Source organism: Stomoxys calcitrans, chromosome 5 (genome assembly GCF_963082655.1).
Source record: "Stomoxys calcitrans chromosome 5, idStoCalc2.1, whole genome shotgun sequence".
Taxonomy (NCBI): domain Eukaryota; kingdom Metazoa; phylum Arthropoda; class Insecta; order Diptera; family Muscidae; genus Stomoxys; species Stomoxys calcitrans.
The window spans coordinates 18,158,556-18,177,845 of record NC_081556.1 but is presented as its reverse complement, the minus strand read 5'-3'; the positions used below and the strand labels follow the sequence as shown (position 1 = coordinate 18,177,845).

At 37.7% G+C, this 19,290-nt stretch overlaps 1 protein-coding gene across 6 annotated transcripts in view; it reads right to left on the bottom strand.

The window, feature by feature from the left end:
* LOC106084337 (GATA zinc finger domain-containing protein 11) overlaps window positions 1-19,290 on the bottom strand; it is a 46,014-nt gene that overhangs the window by 8,772 nt on the left and 17,952 nt on the right. For 3 of the 6 annotated variants that reach the window (XM_013247942.2, XM_013247945.2, XM_013247946.2), the window contains exons 3-4: window positions 2,515-2,715; window positions 1,907-2,440 (exon numbers count right to left, since the gene is read on the bottom strand). In XM_013247942.2, coding sequence (XP_013103396.2) covers window positions 1,907-2,440; window positions 2,515-2,715 — 735 coding nt within the window. Of the gene's footprint in view, window positions 1-1,575; window positions 2,441-2,514; window positions 2,716-19,290 lie in introns of those variants that run through there. The other 3 variants (XM_013247939.2, XM_013247941.2, XM_013247940.2) reach the window with 1 other exon arrangement.

The window sequence follows — 19,290 nt, the reverse complement described above, 5'->3', positions numbered from 1 at the left end:
ATATATCTTTTGTCCGATCTTTACAAAATTTTCCACAAGACGTCCTATTCAATGTTACAATATGTGTGTACAATTTTACCAATATCAATTCACTTTGAGATATAGCTCCCACATATATCTTGCATCCGATATGACGTTTTTAGGCTCTAGTAACCATAATTTTTGTCCGGAGATCGGTTTATATGGCAGCTATATCAGGTTATAGACTGATTTGAACCGTACTTGGCACAGTTGTTGGAAGTCATAAGAGAACACTATGTGCAAAATTTCAGCATAAGCATACAAAATTTGTGGCAAGAAGTCAAGTCGGTATAAAGAAAGCTATATCAAAATAAAGGCCATCTTTGAACTCTAGGCTGTAGACTGATTTCAACAAACAGACGGACCGACATGTATGTATGTAAAATTTGATGTATGAAAGTTGGAACAGCAAAATGACCAACTCCTCGGTAGTGGCTATAAGAACATACCGTATTTTTGGCTTGTAAAACATTTGACGGGTTTTGATCGGATTTGGTAGAATTTTTCTTAAATTTTTGGTAGGAAATAAATTTCTTAAGTGGCAACACTGATCGGAATGGCGAGACGATCCAGAATATATTGGGTTGAAAAATCCGCAATTACTTATTGGGCAACCCAATATATACTTTATGAGGTCGCAGATTAAGATCTCGAGGTGTTACAAACAGAATGACTAGGTTAGTATACCCCCATCCTCTGCTGTGGGGTATAAAAATGTTCAAGTTGAGAGGCGCGAATACGGATTTTATTTTAGATACATGGTTTCTTGGGAGAAACTACTTAGAATTGTATGTAGTTTACATTTTTGCTATACAATAAAAAAAATCGACCCGGTCTAATGTACATATACATGTGTCCCATCAGGGGTTAATGGGGTTTTGTTGTGGCCTACTCTTTGTTATTCAGGGTGAATGAGATATGATTTCAGCATTTTCTTGACTCAAATAGAAGAAATTGAATGAAGATCAGTTCTAGCGGTGATAAAGTCGTTCCTAGTTGAGGGACCCAGCTAACCACTGACTGTTGTTAAGTTCATCGTTATGGCCAACATTTTAAACGTTTGAAAAAAAAACCTTCCCTATAGGAATTCGGTATACTTATGCTGATCAAATGCAAATTATGTAAATTTGCCCATGAATATTCCTTTTCATGATTATCACAAACTAAAATATTATATGAACGTATATAGTTTAGGGAATACGTTTATTTATCATTTGTATTATATTGATGATATTGTTTAAAGTTTTCTTCATATTGTCGTTTACTTTTAAATTTCTGTTTTTTTTTGCATATATATACTCTATATAGATTTTGATTAACTATCACAGATTAAAGATATTTACTTATATTAAATTAAATTTATTATTCCAAAAGACTTTGAAAACAACATTTGATAAGAACTTTAGAAGAAAAAAAAACACACAATAGAGAACTAGGAAAATTAACAAAAATTTTAACTCATACAAAAAACACAAAAGCTTAAAGAAACAAATTTGCGTGCACAATTGTTGGAGAAAATATATATTAACGAACGAAAGAAAATAAATAAAAAAATTAATATAAAAAATTTGTATTATTCACACATACATGAAATAAATTTTAATTGCATAAGGCCTTAAGGCAAATAGTTAGGTATGCAAAGCGAATTGCTGCAATTGCTGTTGAGCCAAATTAGTTTCATGCTCTAAATTGCCACTGCCTGCAGCATTGGTGGCATTTAGGGAATTCATGCTGCCGCTGACAGCAGCAGCTGCAGCATTAACATCTGTAACCGATTGATTGGTTACAGATGTTAAGCCAGCCGCTGCCGCCACCGCCGCTGCTGAGGCAGCCGAAGAAGCTGAATTTGTGGACAAAGCTCGAGAATAATTGGTGGTTATCATACCAGGTAAAATTCTAACATTTTCACAGCATTCACATGTATTCAATTGCGGATGGTTACGGAATGTACACATGCTGCACTCCCAGTGCTCCAGCTCCAATTCATCCTCATCATCATCCTCGTCCTCATATTCGCCATTGTCAGTGTCCGAAAAATAGGTTTCGTCCAAGGAATTGAAGGCTGGATGATTATGATGCTGCTGATAAGGCAACGAAGTCATTTGATAGGGTGGTGGCGGTACTTGTTGCTGCTGCTGATAGATTGAAGGCGATACTGAGTGTGAATGTTGCAATTGTTGTTGCTGTTGCCTTAACCCCAGTATGGGCGATGATGCATTGCTGAAATTCGGCAACGAGGCAGGTGTATGAGGTGTTGTGGGTGTGGCATGATGCTGTATTATATCTAAGCTAGTTTGACGTGGTGGCGGTGGTCGTGGTGGAGGTCTTGATGATCTCTGTCGTGGGAATGGTTGTGGTGGAAATTGTTGCTGCTGTTGTTGTGGTTGTGATGATGGGGGCTGTGCTCGATTTGGATTACCTGTGGGGAGGGCAAAAAGAATTTTTTTTTGTGAAATTTCTTAGACAGACGACAGACAGCTGGCGAGTACTTACTACTTCTAAGCATTGCTTGACACTCATCCCTTAATTTCTGTATTTCTATATCCAGTCTTTCGTTAAGGCCCATGGGTATGGGACCTGTTATTAAATTGACTTCCTGCTCCACTTGACCCAAGCGTTTTTTGTTTTCACGCAGTGCCGCAGCCAATTTGTCACGTCTTTTCTTTTGGCGCTCCAGGATTTCGGCCACAAATTCTAAATTGGTTGAAAATGAAATAACAAAAATAAATTATTTAAAAAAAAGTTTGGCAAGTAAATAAAAGCTTAAATTTAAGACAAAGTCTTTTAAAAGTTTAAAAATCTTGAGTACCAAGGACCCAAAGCAAAAGAAGCTTACTGAGGAAGTTTCGGCATTAAATAGCTTAGGTTAGGCTAGTTTGAAGAGGTTGCAGATATTAATGCCACTTTGGACATAGACCTAAGCCAGTAATCGGCTTGTTGTGCGCTCTTAATACTAAAAGGAACCTCGAAAAATAAAAAAAAAATCCAAGTCAGGAACTTTTTGCTGCTTACAAAATGGCTAACTGTTTTCCATATCGATTTCAATTTCGCCGAAATTTGGAACAGTGAGTTAAGTCAATTCCCTCGACATACTTCTGCAATATGGCACAGATCGGTCCAGATTTGCATATATCTGTCATATAGACCGATCTCTCGATTTAAGGTTTTGGTCCCATAAAAGGCGCATTTATTGTCCGATATCGCCGAAATTTGGGACAGTGAGTTGTGTTAGGCCATTCGACATTCTTCTTCAATTTGGCTCAGATCGATCCAGATTTGGATATAGCTACCATATAGACCGATCTCTCGATTTAAGGTTTTGGGCCCATACAAGGCGCATTTAAAATCCGATTTCACTGAAATTTGCACATCCGTGTCGTATATGGTTCAGATCGGTTTCGACATCCGTGTCGTATATGGTTCAGATCGGTTTATTTTTAGATATAGCTACTAAAACGACCAATATTTTGTCATACACAATTGAACAATGACTTGTACTTATTAATATTTGATCCACGTCGGAACATATTTCGATATAGCTGCTATGCGGCATAAGGTATGCATTTTTCGCCGGATTTTGACGAAAGATGGTTTACATATATACCCGAGGTGGTAGACCCGGCCTTCCGGTTCTCGGCTATCCAGAACAATCTGCTATTGAAAAATTATGTAGGCAGGATTTACACTCAGCAGCGGTTGACAAGGGGAGTGCTCAATATTGACAACAGTAGTGCAGAAAATTGACAACGAATGTTTACAGCAAGGTGCCAAGTTTTTACGAACACACCATAATGAAACAGTGAAGTAAAATAGCCTTTCTTCTTGACGACAAGCCGCACGGGTCTCAGCTATGATCCAATCTCTCCTTTTCCCGGTCGCAAATAAATTTGAGGTTCTAAACTTAGCTAGCTTCCAGCGTAACATCAATACGAAAAACAATAACCTGCTTAGGAAAACCAGTCCAACTGTGATCCTGTCTGTAATCCAATTCACGGCTGTTACCAATTCCAAAAGTTTAACCTTTGAAACCGGATGTTTTTCTTCCCTCTGGAATGTTTGAATATTTTCTTTTTTCATTTTTATGGTGAGCATGGATGGCGTTGGCATTATTTTTGTCTTTATAACGCATTTGTGACAAATAACAAATATGTTTTTGTCATTGGCGCATACCATGTCAAGATTTCTAGGAATGAAATGGCGGTCAAACAAGTTTTTCTTCCTCCATAATCTCCAAATTAAAATTAAACCATGTCGAAATCATTGTCTTAAATTTTTATGGCCACTGACGCAGACATAATTTTATGCCACAAATCAACAGCCGAAAGACCAAAACATTGTCTATATTTAAACCAAGAATCTATTAAAAAGTGCCACTGAACATATAAAAATATCTAAAAAGAATTTCATAATTATTTTTAACTTTCATTTCCAAGAAGAACATTAAAACAAAATATACGGCAAAACAAATCTTAAATTTATTGCACAAAAATACACACACGCACACCCAGAGACACCCATGGAGGCACCTAGTGCAGAGCAGAAACTAAATGGCCAAAGGAGATGGATGGTGGATGCTAAGAAAAATGTATTGTTTTGTTTATATTGCATGAAAGTGCTCTGTGGTGGGTGGTGGAAGGTGCTAAAAGGGTATTAACAAAATCTCATGTATGTATGTACACACCTACATTCATACATATGTACATATACATCGGTACCTACAAGACACCACCTAGTAATGTTTCAAAAACTCGTGATTATATTGAAATCCACCAAAAGATTAGGGAACTTATTCGCACCGGTGATGATGCATTCCATATGGTATGTTTATGCATATATTGTATGTCAGTTTTGCAAAGGGTGTTTTTTTAGAGTGACCAGAATTTTTAGTTAAAATTTAACTAAGAACATCAAATAGTTGACATTTTTAAAACGTAAACATGATTTACATATAGTACTAATTGACAACGAGTGTGCTCAATTTTGACCAAAGAGTAGACTAAAGTAGCAACGGGCATTCACTATGAAAACGATAAGTTCCTTTAAATTATAACAAAGAGACTTTTCCGCTCGATTAATAAGGACCGCAACTTCTCTGCTAATTGTCGTTCGGGACAAGGATACGACCCGAACGATCTGTTATTGATACAAAATTGGTAGGCCGGTTGACAACGAGAGTTCACATTACAGACAACAGGAGTGTACAAAATTGACGACAGAAGCACAACTAAGAAGTAAAAAAGGCGTTGGATACCCACCACCTCGGGTATATATGTAAACCAACTTTCGTCATAATTCGGTGAAAATGCATAATTTATGCCCGCTTTGCAGCTATATTGAAATATGGTCCGATATTGACCAAATTCGGCTCGGACATTGAGTGGTATAAGAAGTACAAGTCATTGTTCAATTTTGTAGAGCAAAATAATGGTCGATATATCCAAATATGGACAGATCTGAACTATATACGACACGGATATCGAAAAACCTAACATAAGTCACTGCGTCAAATTTCAGCGAAATCGGACTATAAATGAGCCTTTTTTGGGGACTTTACATCGAGAAAGTCCCTAAACCGATCTGGGCCAAATTGAAGAAGGATGTTGAAGGCCCTAACACAACTCACTATCTCAAATTTCGGCGACATCAGACTATAAATGCGCCTTTTATGGGTCCAAAACCTTAAATCGAGAGATCGGTCTATGTGGCAGCTATATCCAAATCTGGATCGATCTGGGCCAAATTGCAGAAAGATGTCGAAGAGCCTAGCCCAACACACGGTAATTTCGGCGAAATCGGACAATAAATGCGCCTTTTATGGCCCCAAAAACTTAAATCGAGAGATCGGTCTATCGGTCAGTTATATCCAAATTCGGACCGACCTGGGCCTAAGTACAGAAGGATGTCGAGGACTCTAACACAACTTAATGTCCCAAATTTCAGTAAAATCGGATAAAAAATGTGACTGGGCCTTAGACCTTAAATCGTCGGATCGTCCTACATGGGGGCAATATCAAGATATAGCCCATCTTCGAACTCAACCTGCCTATGGACAAAAAAAAAAAAGAATTTGTGCAGAGTTTCAGATCAATATCTCTATTTTTAAAGACCGTAGAGTGATTTCAACAGACAGACGAACAGACATGGCTAGATCGTCTTAGATTTTTACGACGATCAAGAATATATATACTTTATAGGTCCGGAAATGAATATTTCGATGTGCAGCAAACGAAATGACAAAATGAATATACTCCACCTTCGGTGGTGGGTATAAAAATTTACATTTTCAGTTCAGTTCAAATTTAAAATATCCCAACTTCTCTGCAGAACGATGTTCGGTATATGGCTATGCAACGTTAGTGCCCAATCTTGATAGCAGCAGTGCACAAAATTGACAACGAAGGTAAAATGCACGAATAACCCCTTAAGGAAAAGCAAAGAGACTTTTCAGCTAAATTATAAAGGACCTTCATTTCTCCGCTCCGTACTGTTCGAATCTAAGCTATGATCTGAACAAACTGCTAATAATACAAATTTGAAAGGCGCTATTTAAACCCAGTAGTGTTTGACAACGGGAACGCACAAAATATACCACATGAGAGCATAAAGTCGACAACAAGCAGTGCACAAAATTGACAACTACAAAATGTAAAAATTCCAACGACAACGCCACATTTAAGAACAGTGAAGAGACTTGTCAGCTCAATTATAAAGGATCCTCACTTCTCTGCTGTACGATGTTCGACACCCGTTAATTACTTGAACAATTTTCTACTGATATAAACTTTGTAGGCATGATTTATACCTAGTAATAGTTGACAAAATTGACAACAGTAGTCCATAATATTGAAAACGGGTGCATTTACTGCAAAGTGTTAATTTTCTTACGACCACTCGATTAAGTAACAACGAAAAGTTTTTTTAGTTCAATTACAGAGCACCCATACTAGTCTGCGACGAGCTGTTCAAGACTCGGCAAAGATTAAAACATTTTTGGAAAAAAAAAATACGCCGGGTATTGGTTGACAATGGATGTGCATAAAATTGACAACAGCGAAGAGACTTATCAACTCAATTATAAAGGAACTTCCTTGCGTTGCGCTGTTCGGAACTAGGCCATGACTTGGATAATCTCGTATTGATATCAACTTTGTAGGCATGATTGACAGCAGGAGTACACAAAATAGATAACGGATGTTTACTGAAATATGTAAAATTTCTTAGGACCACACCATTATGTAACAGCTCAGCACGCAGTTCGAGACTCGGCTATTGATACAAATTTTGTAGAAATGATTTACACCGGGTATTACTTCACAACGGGTGTGCTCAATATTGCCGGCAGCGGTGTACAAAATTGACAACGGGGGTTCACCACAAAATGTAAAGTTTCTTACGACGGCACCCTTATAAAGGCAGCTTAGAGACCTATCAGCTCAATTATAAAAACCCCCAGTTCTATGCGGTTCACTGTTAGGGACCCGGCAATAACTTGAACAATCTGTTGTTGATATAAAATTTTTAGGCAAGATTTAAACCCAGTAGACGTTTACAACGAGACCACCGTAGCGCAAAGGTTAGCATGTCCGTCTATGACGTTGAACGCCTGGGTTTTTTTCGACCACGTTTCAAAAAAAAAATATTTTTTTACTTCATGGAAAAATATTTTTTCAACTGCGATTCGCAAGTTTTTGTTAGTCGTGCGTGAGTAAAGTTTTTGTCTCTTGAGCGTGTGAAATGTAAGCGTGCGTGAATAATTTTTTTGGCTCATGAGCGTGAGTGGAACATCACTCACACGCACATCTTTACTTCATATTAGTGTAGGTCGGTCCATAATTTGATATAGCTCCCATATAAACCGATCTCCCAAATATACTACTTCAGCCTCTAGAGAGCCCAATTCTTATCTGATTTGAATGAAATTTTGTACTATGACATGCAACAGCTGAAATTTTGTACAATGACTTTTCCTATGAACTCCAACAAACGTGCTAAGTATGGCTTGAAACGGTCTAAAACCTGCTATAGCTCCCATGACCTTAAATATGCATGCCAAATATCGTCTGGATCGATCCATAACCTGATATAGCTCGCATATAAACCTAAAGGGCACAATTGTTATCCGATTTGGCTGAAATATTGCCCAATGTCTTTTCCTATGACTTCCAACAAACGTGCTTAGTATGGCTTGAATCGGTCTAAAACTTGCTCTGGCTCCCATGTAAACCGATCTCCCGATTGTACTTTTTGAGCCCCTAGAGGGCGAAATTCTTATTTGATTTGGCTGAAATTTTGCACAGGACCATCTCCTATGGACTCCAACATCTAAACCGAGTATGGTTTCAAATCGGTCCATAATCTGATATAGCTACAATAGCATAGCAATACTAATCCATTATCTTCTTTTTGTCAAAAAGAGATACCGGGCAATTTGACAATTAATTTGACAAATGCTACCCCTGGTGGAGGGTAAAAAGATTCAGCCCGACCGAATTTAGCACGCTTTTACTTGTTTCACCTGCTGTTGAGAGACTTGGAGAAGTTTTACTATTTTTTAAAAATTCTGTCACTCCAAACAAAACACCCAATATTTTTTACCATGAACTTGAAAAACAGCGAAAACATTCGAGATGCTCTATTCACTTTTCTCGGCATCAGGATGAGTATTCTATGCTAGTCGCTACTCGCAACACACAACACTGACAGAAAAATTTCCCTCATCATATATGCTTTCCTTAATCCCAACTTCAAAGAAATGTGTTAAAGTGAAATTCGACAAATAAAAATTTTATTACAATAATAAAAATTCTGCATTAAAAAAACATTTTCAACTAAATGGATTAATAAGCCATTTGGGCAAATTTTCACACAGAATTAAATTCCATCCATTTGACAAGGATGATATGCGAAATATTTAGGGAATTTTTTTTCGGTACGGTTTTATTGTTTTCATTGATTTAATGCCGTGATGGGAGCAGACAGGCGCCTAAACACCCACTTAGATAGACAGTATTGGAAATCTGGAACAATATAAAAATGGCAACAAATATGAAAAATAAATAAATAAATCATCGAAATTGATTTTTCTATCGATCTCTGTGTGATTTTAAATACTGAAAAATATGAAATAATGTCCAGGACCAATGGGGAGAAAGCACGAAGTGCTATGGAGACTGCTGACATGATCTCACTATGTCCGTACTAAACTAATCAATCTGATGGTCCAAGGTAGATCCAGAGTAGGGCCTTGTTCGCAGTTCGTTCGCTTGAAAGAGAAATGGCAGCCGGTTGTACGTACCGGTTTGGCCCGATGGAGTCTTTCATCGGCAAGGGCTGCCGCCTCAGTGTACAACACACTGCTAATAGAATAACAATAACAACAACAACTAGTTCTGATAGACCTTGACATTCGTAATAAGGATCCAGCCGTGCAATATAGCTAGCTAGAGAAGCGTCGATTACCCATGCATTGCACTCGGTCAGACGAGTGTTCCAGAGTGGCGAAACTGAACATGTCAGACTAAGATTATGAGATTACTATGGTCCCAACTCGTTTTTTTGTAAGGTCAGAACCTACAGTTATTGGAATTATAACAGGACATAGTGAGCTAAGCTAACAAATAGGATACGCATAGGCTTTAGAAATGACATCTGCCGCTGATGTCAGAGAGCTGACTCCGCGGACGATAATTATCATTTCCTTTGCCAATGTCCGACATTTAGCCATAAGAGAAATATGATACTGGTATCTTTTTTATATCAGACGTTGGAGGAGTTAAGAGGAATGGATTCAGATGAATTGAAATCTTTCATCCTATCATTAAAATGGTACGAGAGAGTGCATTAATGTGATGTGCACTCTCTCTTTGAGAGTAAGGCTATTGAGGAATCACAATATGCCACAATATGGCCCCGAAGGATATCTGGACGTCTATGTCGGGTATCATCCTCATTCAACCTAACCTAACCTAAACTACCCTGATGTTCAAAGAAATCGAGACCACTTGGTCCACTTTCCCTCTGAGAACTGTCAGGATTTTCACTCCACCGCCTGTGGTGGTGTTGAAGAATGCGACAACAAATGTCTCCTCCATCATTGAAGAATATGGCGCCTTGCCTAACATCTCCCAAGAAAACCTCCTTTAAGAAGAGCGAGATGGTAAAGAAGATGAATGCTGGGGTTTTGTGATTTACAGCCAAAGTAATCACGAAACAAGCTGAGCAAGCATAACGAAATCTCTATGTGGACGAAAATCTGCCCCTACCAGAGCAACGAAGACTTCTATCTTAGCTTGGAGGAGTGCCCTAACACTCTTCGATCACGGAAGGCTGCTTCTCTTCCAATAACTACCTTGTAGCAGAACCATGCAAAAAAATAACAGATTAATCCGGGATACTCAGTCTGCACCGAAAAATAGACAAAAAGAGGAGCCGAGCTGAGTGGCAGAGGTTGTTTAGCTTGCATTGCAGTTGGCAGAAATTCCCTACGGGAAAAAAGCCACCAGTAAAAACCCAAGTCATATGAGCAGCCGGCTGGGCGAAAAGCGGAGATAGGGTGGACTCTCTTTCGCCCCAGAGCGTGACCATTAAGAACATTTCGGAAGCAGACTTTCATAATAACCCCAAGCTTACTTTCGTTGCCATTACAGAAAATTTATTCCTCTAGCCGAACGTAAAATAGATTTCAAAACGCATCGATCTTCTGTGTTTATTTTCCAATCTCTATCACACAGTTTCCAGATCTCTCTCTCTCTCCACTTGCTCACTCCATTGGAGTTTTCAAATCAACTCGACCACTTGGAAACTGCCGAACACAAAGCTGGTCAAATAGATGCTCTCCTATAGATGAAGGAGAAGTGACATAACGTTTGACGATCCATTGGAAGGAGGTATTCAAAGTTAACCGTTGCCCAAGCGAGAAGTCGACGGAACTCTTGCGTTCGGCAATTGAGTCCCCTTTGGGGTCCAAGGGCAAAACTCGTTATTTGCAATGCGTATACGCACATTGGCGATGGCTTGGGTTCTCACTGAAGGAATTGGGTCGGACCTGCTGACGCTACTAGCAAAGCAGAACGTTGGACTCTGAATAGAAGGATAGAAAATTTTATATATATTTTTTTTAAGGATTTACATTTGTTGATCAACTGTCGTAAATTTTTGCACAAGACACTTTTTTGCTCAAAGGGCGAACGCTATTGATTTCGAAAAAGATCGAATCAGATTTAGGTAAAGCTTCCATATATAACTTTCATCCGATATGACCTTTTGAGGTCATAAGCTAAACACTTTGGGTGTTTGGCTTAAGGTGTTTTGTTCAACGTCCCAATACTTTTATCCGATATGACCTTTTAAGGCTGTGATATTATGAACTTTAGGTGTTTAGCTTAAGGTCTTTTGTTCAACGTCCCAATACATGCGCAAAATTTCATAAAAATCGGTCGAGATTTGATGATAGCTCCCACATATATATTTCATCCGATATGGCCTTTTTTGGTTGTAATAGCCACAATTTTGGTTCGATCTTGACAAAATACGTGTGCGAGTTTTCATCAAATTCATTCAGATTAAGATATAACTCCAATATATATTTTCCAACCGATATGGCTTTTTTTAGGTTACAATTTTGGTCTGATGTTTACAAAATTTTGCATGTTCCATTGGGAGTCCAAACATGTGAGCACAATTTCATTAAAATCGTTTCAGATTTACATATAGCTCGCATACATATATTTTTGCCGATGTACGCTTTTACCACTGCAGTAACCACAATTTAGGTCCTATCGTAAGAAAATCTTGTATGTATGTATTCAAAATTAAAGTCTGACCAGATTAAGACATAAGTTCAATGTATTAAAAGTAGTAGATAGACTCGATGGTGTAGGGTTTTAAAAAAAACTGGTTTCCTTACTGGTTTTCTTCAACCGATATGCATTCTACATGCATGGTGGATCTTCATCTGCATTCTACAAATGCAAATTTGCCCATGAACATTCCATTAAGGAACTGCAGCAAACTTCTGACAAATCAATGAGTGTTGTCAGATTCAATTTTTGGCTCAATGATAGGGGACTTCCTTTTTTAAAGACGAGTTCGAACGGCGTGCCGCAGAGCGACACCTCATTGGGGAGAAGTTTTTTTCATGGCAAAGCATCTCACAAATGTCGCCAGCATTAGGAGGGGATAACCACCGCTGAAAATGTTCTGACGTTCCTGCCACGATTCGAACCCAGGCGTTCAGCGTCATAGGCGGACATGCTAACCTCTGAGATACGGTGGCCACCAATCTGTATTCTGCGTCTTCTATTTTTTCTTCTTCTCTCTACTAGGGCGAGCATCTACCAACCTTCTTTGATAATCGTGTGCCTTTCAAGTTAACTTCATTGAAATTTTATGAAAATTTTGTATTTTGAGTAAATTTCCTTTCCTCGTTTTTTCTCGAGGTTAGGAATTAGTTTTTGCGACATCGATGAAGTTTGGTGCTTCAATTATATATCAGTTAATCCGATATTCATGCTTAATACTTTACATATGGTTTACTTTTTCGATAAATCTATTATACAAGAGAGAGAGAGGTATCGACCCAAGGGTTGAAAATGACCCATGGATAGAGATGGGTATATACCCAAAGGGTATGTACCCGGTAAATTGTGTAAGTACCTGGGTATTTACCCATTTATACCCAAATGCTGAGTATTTTTAATTTTGCAGAAATCCTGGCTATATTAACATTTTACAAAATTTTTTTTGATGATTTCGTATTCTTTGTATATAAACCTAACCTTCTGATCTCATAAAATTGGATTTTAGTTTTGATTGACCTCTACATCTTTGTGTCGAACTTCGTCTTGATCGGAGCATATTTGGAGATAGCAGTCATATAGACCGGTCTCCCGATATAGAGTATTGAGCCCATTACAGAAGCATTTTCATCCGATTTGGATGAAATTTGAAATAGTGCACTTTGGTAACCCTCCTAACCTTTTTGTTGAATATCGACCAGATCGGATCATATTTGGATATATCTGTCATATAGACCGATCTCCCGATATAGATTATTGAGCCCATAAAAGGAGAATTTTCGCTTCGCCAAATTTCATCATTTTATTCAAAACAATTTCATCGAAATAGCATGAAAAATGCTCATTATAAGGCTTATTAAAGTATTTGGGGAAATCGGTCTATATGGCAACTAAATATATCCAAATATGGCCCGATCTGGTCTACATTTGACAGGAATGGGTAGGGGTCTACCAGAACATACTGTGTAAAATATCATCGAATTTGGTTAATAAATGGATCTTTTATGGCCTCAATACCCTATATCGCGAGCTCGGTCTATAGGACAGCTATATCCAAATATAGTCCGATTTGAACCACACTTCGATTTCATCGAAATCGGATGAAAAATTACCAAATTTATTGCCTCAAGACTTTATGTCTGAAGATCGGTCTGTATAGCGGCTATATATAACTAATATCCGATTTTATGAGATCAGACGGCCAGGTTTAAAAACAAAGAATACGAAATCATCAACAATTTTTTGAAAAATGTTTTTATACCCAGAATATCTGCAAAATTACAAATACCCTAAAATGATATTTATTGGTTGTTTACTCAATAAATACCCAAGCGTTGGGTATTTACCCGGTAGAAACCCATCTCTACCCATGTATGAATGGTGTAGAAAATTTTTCCCATTCCAAGTAGAGGTTATTGTTCTCCACACCTAAAAACACCCTTTATATCTTATATGATATATTCAGGAATTTAATTTAATGCAAATTGCGTCACACGAGACATCGAGTATACCCTTATATATCTGCGTTCCATTGCAAAGTAATACATTCAATATTTGCTTCTAACTGATAACACGCAAGTTTTAATGTCTATTGGACAAAATAAAAAGAAGATAAGAAATATCACATATTTACGCCTCAATTTTTGTGCTAAACTATGTGGGGGAACAACAACCTGAAGTGGATAGAAATCAGAGCAAAACATTTTATACAAAACATATACAACTTTGTATAAAATAAAACATTTTTTTTCCACTTATGTTATTTATCTTTCTATGGGGAGAGATTCGAACCGCCCGAATAGAGGGTTTTTTTTATTGATTACACTGAGAGCACACCATCGTTAGACATGTTGGACTAAGACCTTCTTAAGTATTTAAGCGTTCTACAGCCACCTGTATGCCGGAACACAAAAGAAATTGGCAGACATAGAAAACAAAACGCTACCAGTGAACATTTCCGGTCTGGTTAAGAGTAACAGTCCTCTGTCTACCGGTTGTACAGTTCAGTTTGTTTATTTGTGTTATATGGTCTTAAACTTCAAGGAAACTCCCTTATTGTAGATTAAGTTGCCACCACAAACCAATTCCTCTAGCCATAATATCATTTCGTGAGTCAATATTCCCAATCCTTTAATGTTATGTTATGCGCACCACAAGTTATATCATCTCAGCTAAAACTTTTCGTTTTTCGTAGTATAACAACTAAAACCTCAAGTATTTTTAAATCATTGGTCTATTATGATAACTCAATCGCTGCAAGAGATAAGGTCATTCATGAATATGCCAATATATGGACCAAAGAACTTCTTATATGCATATAACAGTAATACGCTAAAATCTCTCTGGCTATGAAAAAACCACCATTGAATAAACCACAAGACTGTTGGTTTACTTTTAGTAATTTATGCAGCAAAACTGGTATATGATTCAAATAATATCAAAACGTGTTTACGTCATCAACGTATGTTTGTATGTATGTGAAATGGTAATAGATAAAAATGCAGCTATCTATTGGGTGTTTGTTTTTTGAGTGACAGCATCTGAAATAAAATGACAATCTGAAAACGGTATTTAAGGCCTCAAAAACCATATTTTAATAAAATCGCACGCAATGAATGTGTACTAGTCAAACATCCAAATAATGAAACCATTATGGAAAGGCTAAAGTCGGGCGCAGCCGACTATATTATACCCTACACCACCGAGTCTACATAATACTACTACTTTTAATAAATAGAATCTATGTCTAAATATTGTCAGACTTTCACCTGATGAAAATTAATTAATAAAATATCGAATAGAGCAGCAAGATGTTTTTACAATGGGAACCAAACTCTGGCTACCGCAGTTTCAAAAGCCAATATCAGCTAAAACAAGTAAGAGCGTGCTAAGTTCAGCCGGGCCGAATCTTATATACCCTCCAGCATGGATCGCATTTGTCGAGTTCTTTGCGCGGTATCTCTTTTTAGACAAACAAAGAATAATGAATAAGAACTGTTCTGCTATTGGAGCTTTATCAAGTTATAGTCCGATTCGGACCATAAATTAATTGAATGCTGAACGTTGTAGAACTCATTGTGTAATATTTCAGTTCATTCGGATAGGAATAGTAGGGGCTCAAGAAGCAAAATTGGGAGATCGGTTTATATGGGAGCTGTATCAAGCTCTGGATCGATTCAGACCGTATTGAACACGTATGTTGAAGGTCATGGAAGAAGCCGTTGTACAAAATTTCTGCCAAATCGTATAAGAATTGCTCCATCTAGAGGCTCAAGAAGTCAAGATCCCAGATCGGTTTATATGGCAGCTATATCAGGTTAGGAACCGATTTGCGCCATACTTACACGACATACTTAGCACAGTTATTGGTGTAAGTCATAACAAAACACCTCATGCAAAATTTCAGTCAAATCGGATGAGAACAGCGCCCTCCAGCGGCTCAAGAATTCAAGATCTAAGATCGGTTTATATGGCAGCTTTACCAGTTAATTAACCGATTTGAACCAAACTTAGCACAGTTGTTGGAAGTGATACCAAAACACCACGTACACCTCATGCAAAATTTCAGTCAAATTGGATAAGAATTGCGCCCTCCAGTGGCTCAAGAAGTCAAGATCCAAGATCGGTTTATATGGCAGCTATATCAGGTTATGAACAGATTTGCGTCACACTTAGCACAGTTATTGATAGTGATACCAAAACACCACGTGCAAAATTTTAGTCAAATCGGATACGAATTGCGCCCTCTAGAGGATGAAATATATATATGGGAGCTATATATAAATCTAAACCGATTTCTATGAAATTTTGCGTACATAACGGTACGTCAAAAAAAAAATGATATCATACCAAATTTTGTAAAGATTAGACCAAAATTATAATTTCTACATCCTTAATAGGACACATCAGAAGAAAGATATATATGTATATATATATGTCTAAATCTGAACCTATTTTGATGAAATTTAGCACACGCATTGAGACGTCCAACGATACACCTCATGCTACATTTCGTAAGATCGGAAATTGTGGATATTAAAGACTTAAAAGGCCACATCGGATGAAATATATATATGGGAGCTATATCTAAATCTGAACCGATTTTGATGAAAACTTCATACCAATTTTGTAAAAATCGGAACCAATTTGTGGCTTCTACAGTTTTATAGGGCATATCGGAAGAAAAATATATATGTGGAAGCTATATCTAGGTTAGGTTGGGTTTAAGCGGCAGTCTGCCATCCGACTCACTTAGACATTTTCGTCCATTGTGATATCACAGGAACAGAAGAAGGAAGATGCCTTCTAGTTCCTACCGTTGAACCATTTAGATTGCTTTAAAAAGCCCAATAACTTGCGAATGTTCACATCTGCTAAATCAGGCAGGTTCTCAAAGAAATGAGAACCTAAAGTGGAACTCCTTCTAACTGGTAGTGCGGGACACACACACACAGAAGGAGTCTCTTCTTCGTCGATGTCCTCACAGCTTCTGGAAAAGTCGTTGCTGGTAGCCTTCAGTCTGTCAGCAAGTTTTCCGATTAGACATTGACCTGTCCTGACGGACACAATGACTGAAACGTCTGTTCTAGCCAATGACAGCAAAGCAGTAGACCTCTTTAAGTCTAGACTAGGCCACATAGTTTTGGAATGCTCACAGCCCCCTCTTTGTGACCATCTATCATTCGTTGTTCTTCGGGCCTGGTCCTGAAAACTTAGCTTACATGTCGCTAGAGACATACCCACAGTTTCCAGTATCCCCAGAATGTGTAAGGTAATTCCTAGTCTCGCAGGTTCATCCGCTTTACAATTCTCTGGGATGTTTCTGTGGCCCGGCACCCAGAACAGGTGAATTTTGAACTGTTCAGCCATCTCGTTTAGAGATTTGCGAAGGTTGAGGGCGGTTTTTGCTTTCATAAATACGTTCTGCCTGGCTATCGGCTGCCTGGCTATCTGAGAAGATATTTATGCCAATCGTCATAATAACATTATATCTTAGCCATTCCACCACTTCTTTAATTGCAAGGATCTCTGCTTGTGGTCGGGTAACCTTCTTGATATGGTTCTAGATCTATAGAGTACACCCCAAAGCCCACCAGGTCGTTTAGTTTGGAACCATCCGTATAGAAGTCTATGTTACTTCTGTTACCATAGATATCGTAGTTCCAATCGGTTCTATCAGGAAAAGTAGCAATTTTTATCAGAAAGCGGCTCAGGTAGGGTATAATCCACACTGCCTGCAACATCGGACATTGTATCAAAGATAACACAGTATCCGTAGCCTTCACATGACCAATGAGATATAACAAACGGAATAACTAGATACGTATAACCCAATCCTATAGTGGTGAGTATAAAAAAGGGTGTCCTTTAAGGGTGTCTCTAAAGGGGGTTGGTGTGAGGTTCCATCCCTAATATCTTTACACCCACCGATGGTATCAAGTTTTTTAGTGTACGCTCTATTTAAATTTCCCACCATACGGACAAACATATAACCCTCTAATAACGCAGCGAGCTTTGGTTGGCTTTCATTTGCCTATGAACATTTCGTTAAGAAACGGGAGCAAACTTCTCACTTTTCAATGAGTGCTGCACGATTCAAGTTTAAGTTCAATGATAAGGGAGCGAGATCTCTTTGGGAGAAGTTATTACATGGCGTAGTACCTCACAAATGTCGCCAGCATTAGAAGGGGATAACCACCGCTGAAAATTATTTTCTGATGTTCTCGCCAGGATTCGAATCCTGGTGTTCAGAGTCATAGGTGGACATGCTAACTTCTGAGCTACGGTGGGCTTGGTCGGCTAATTAAAAAAAACAAAAATACCTTTTTGAAATAAAAATACCTTTTGGTGCCACGAGCAAGATATCACTCACGTGCAAATCTCTACACTGATTGAACAGGACTGTGCTTTGCCAATACTGACCGGTATTACATTATTTGCGTTATTGACAAATATTTGTGTACCATTTTGTGTCAATTTTATACCAGACAAAGGAGGTTATTAAGAATTGACGGCGTCACATTTGTATTTTTGTCACCGCGGCAAAACTGTTTAATGTTAGCGTTGTAGTTAAAATATTGACGTCATTATAAAATATTAAAACTAGACTGGCAGGACATAAATAGGACATTAAATTGAAAAGTAGACACACACAACAGAAAACAGCGTTAGCAGAACACTCTGTAACAGAACATCATGAGCCAGACTTGGAGAGAGAGAGAGAATAATAGATAACGCGATAAATTACAACAAGAGATTAACACTTGAAACGTTACACATCATCAACAAAACAACAACAAAACGCACGAGTTACAAAGGGACACAGAGAGATACTAGAGCGACTACAGACAACGGGAGAACAAAGTCCAATAAGAAGAAAGAGAGTAGAGTAACAAAGCAGACAACGACTGTTGAAGATGATCGCAAAACGATTAAGTTTTTTTCTCATTTATTTATGAAAGTAACAAAAGAAGTAGAAAAAGTGATGTCAATAGTTTAAAAATAATTTAATTTGTTATAGATTATACCTTGAAAAGAATTTATCTTGAAATTATATTGAAATGCGAAATATCGATAACTAAGTCAAAAAGAAAATAACAAAGAGACTTCGAGCTTGAATTAATAACAACTAGGTAAATATTTGTTTTACGATTTGTGTATGTTTGCATATTCTCGACAACGTTGAAAATGGAAAACGTGCAATCTATAAAGAAGTTATCCATATCAAAAACATTATAAAGTATCTTGTGTGGTAAACGATAAGGTGTTGGTGTATTCATATGAAAACCACTTCTGGGAATCAATCGATATTAAATCAATTGCTGACAACAAAGAATCGAGTTTGGTCACGGTATAAATTTTTTTTAATTAAAGAATTGTAACTTTTAACATGAGTAATCGAAATAAAATGAGATAAAAATTATTTTCAATGGTTTTTTACTTTGGTTCTTTAGGGGAGAAATATTCTATAAAA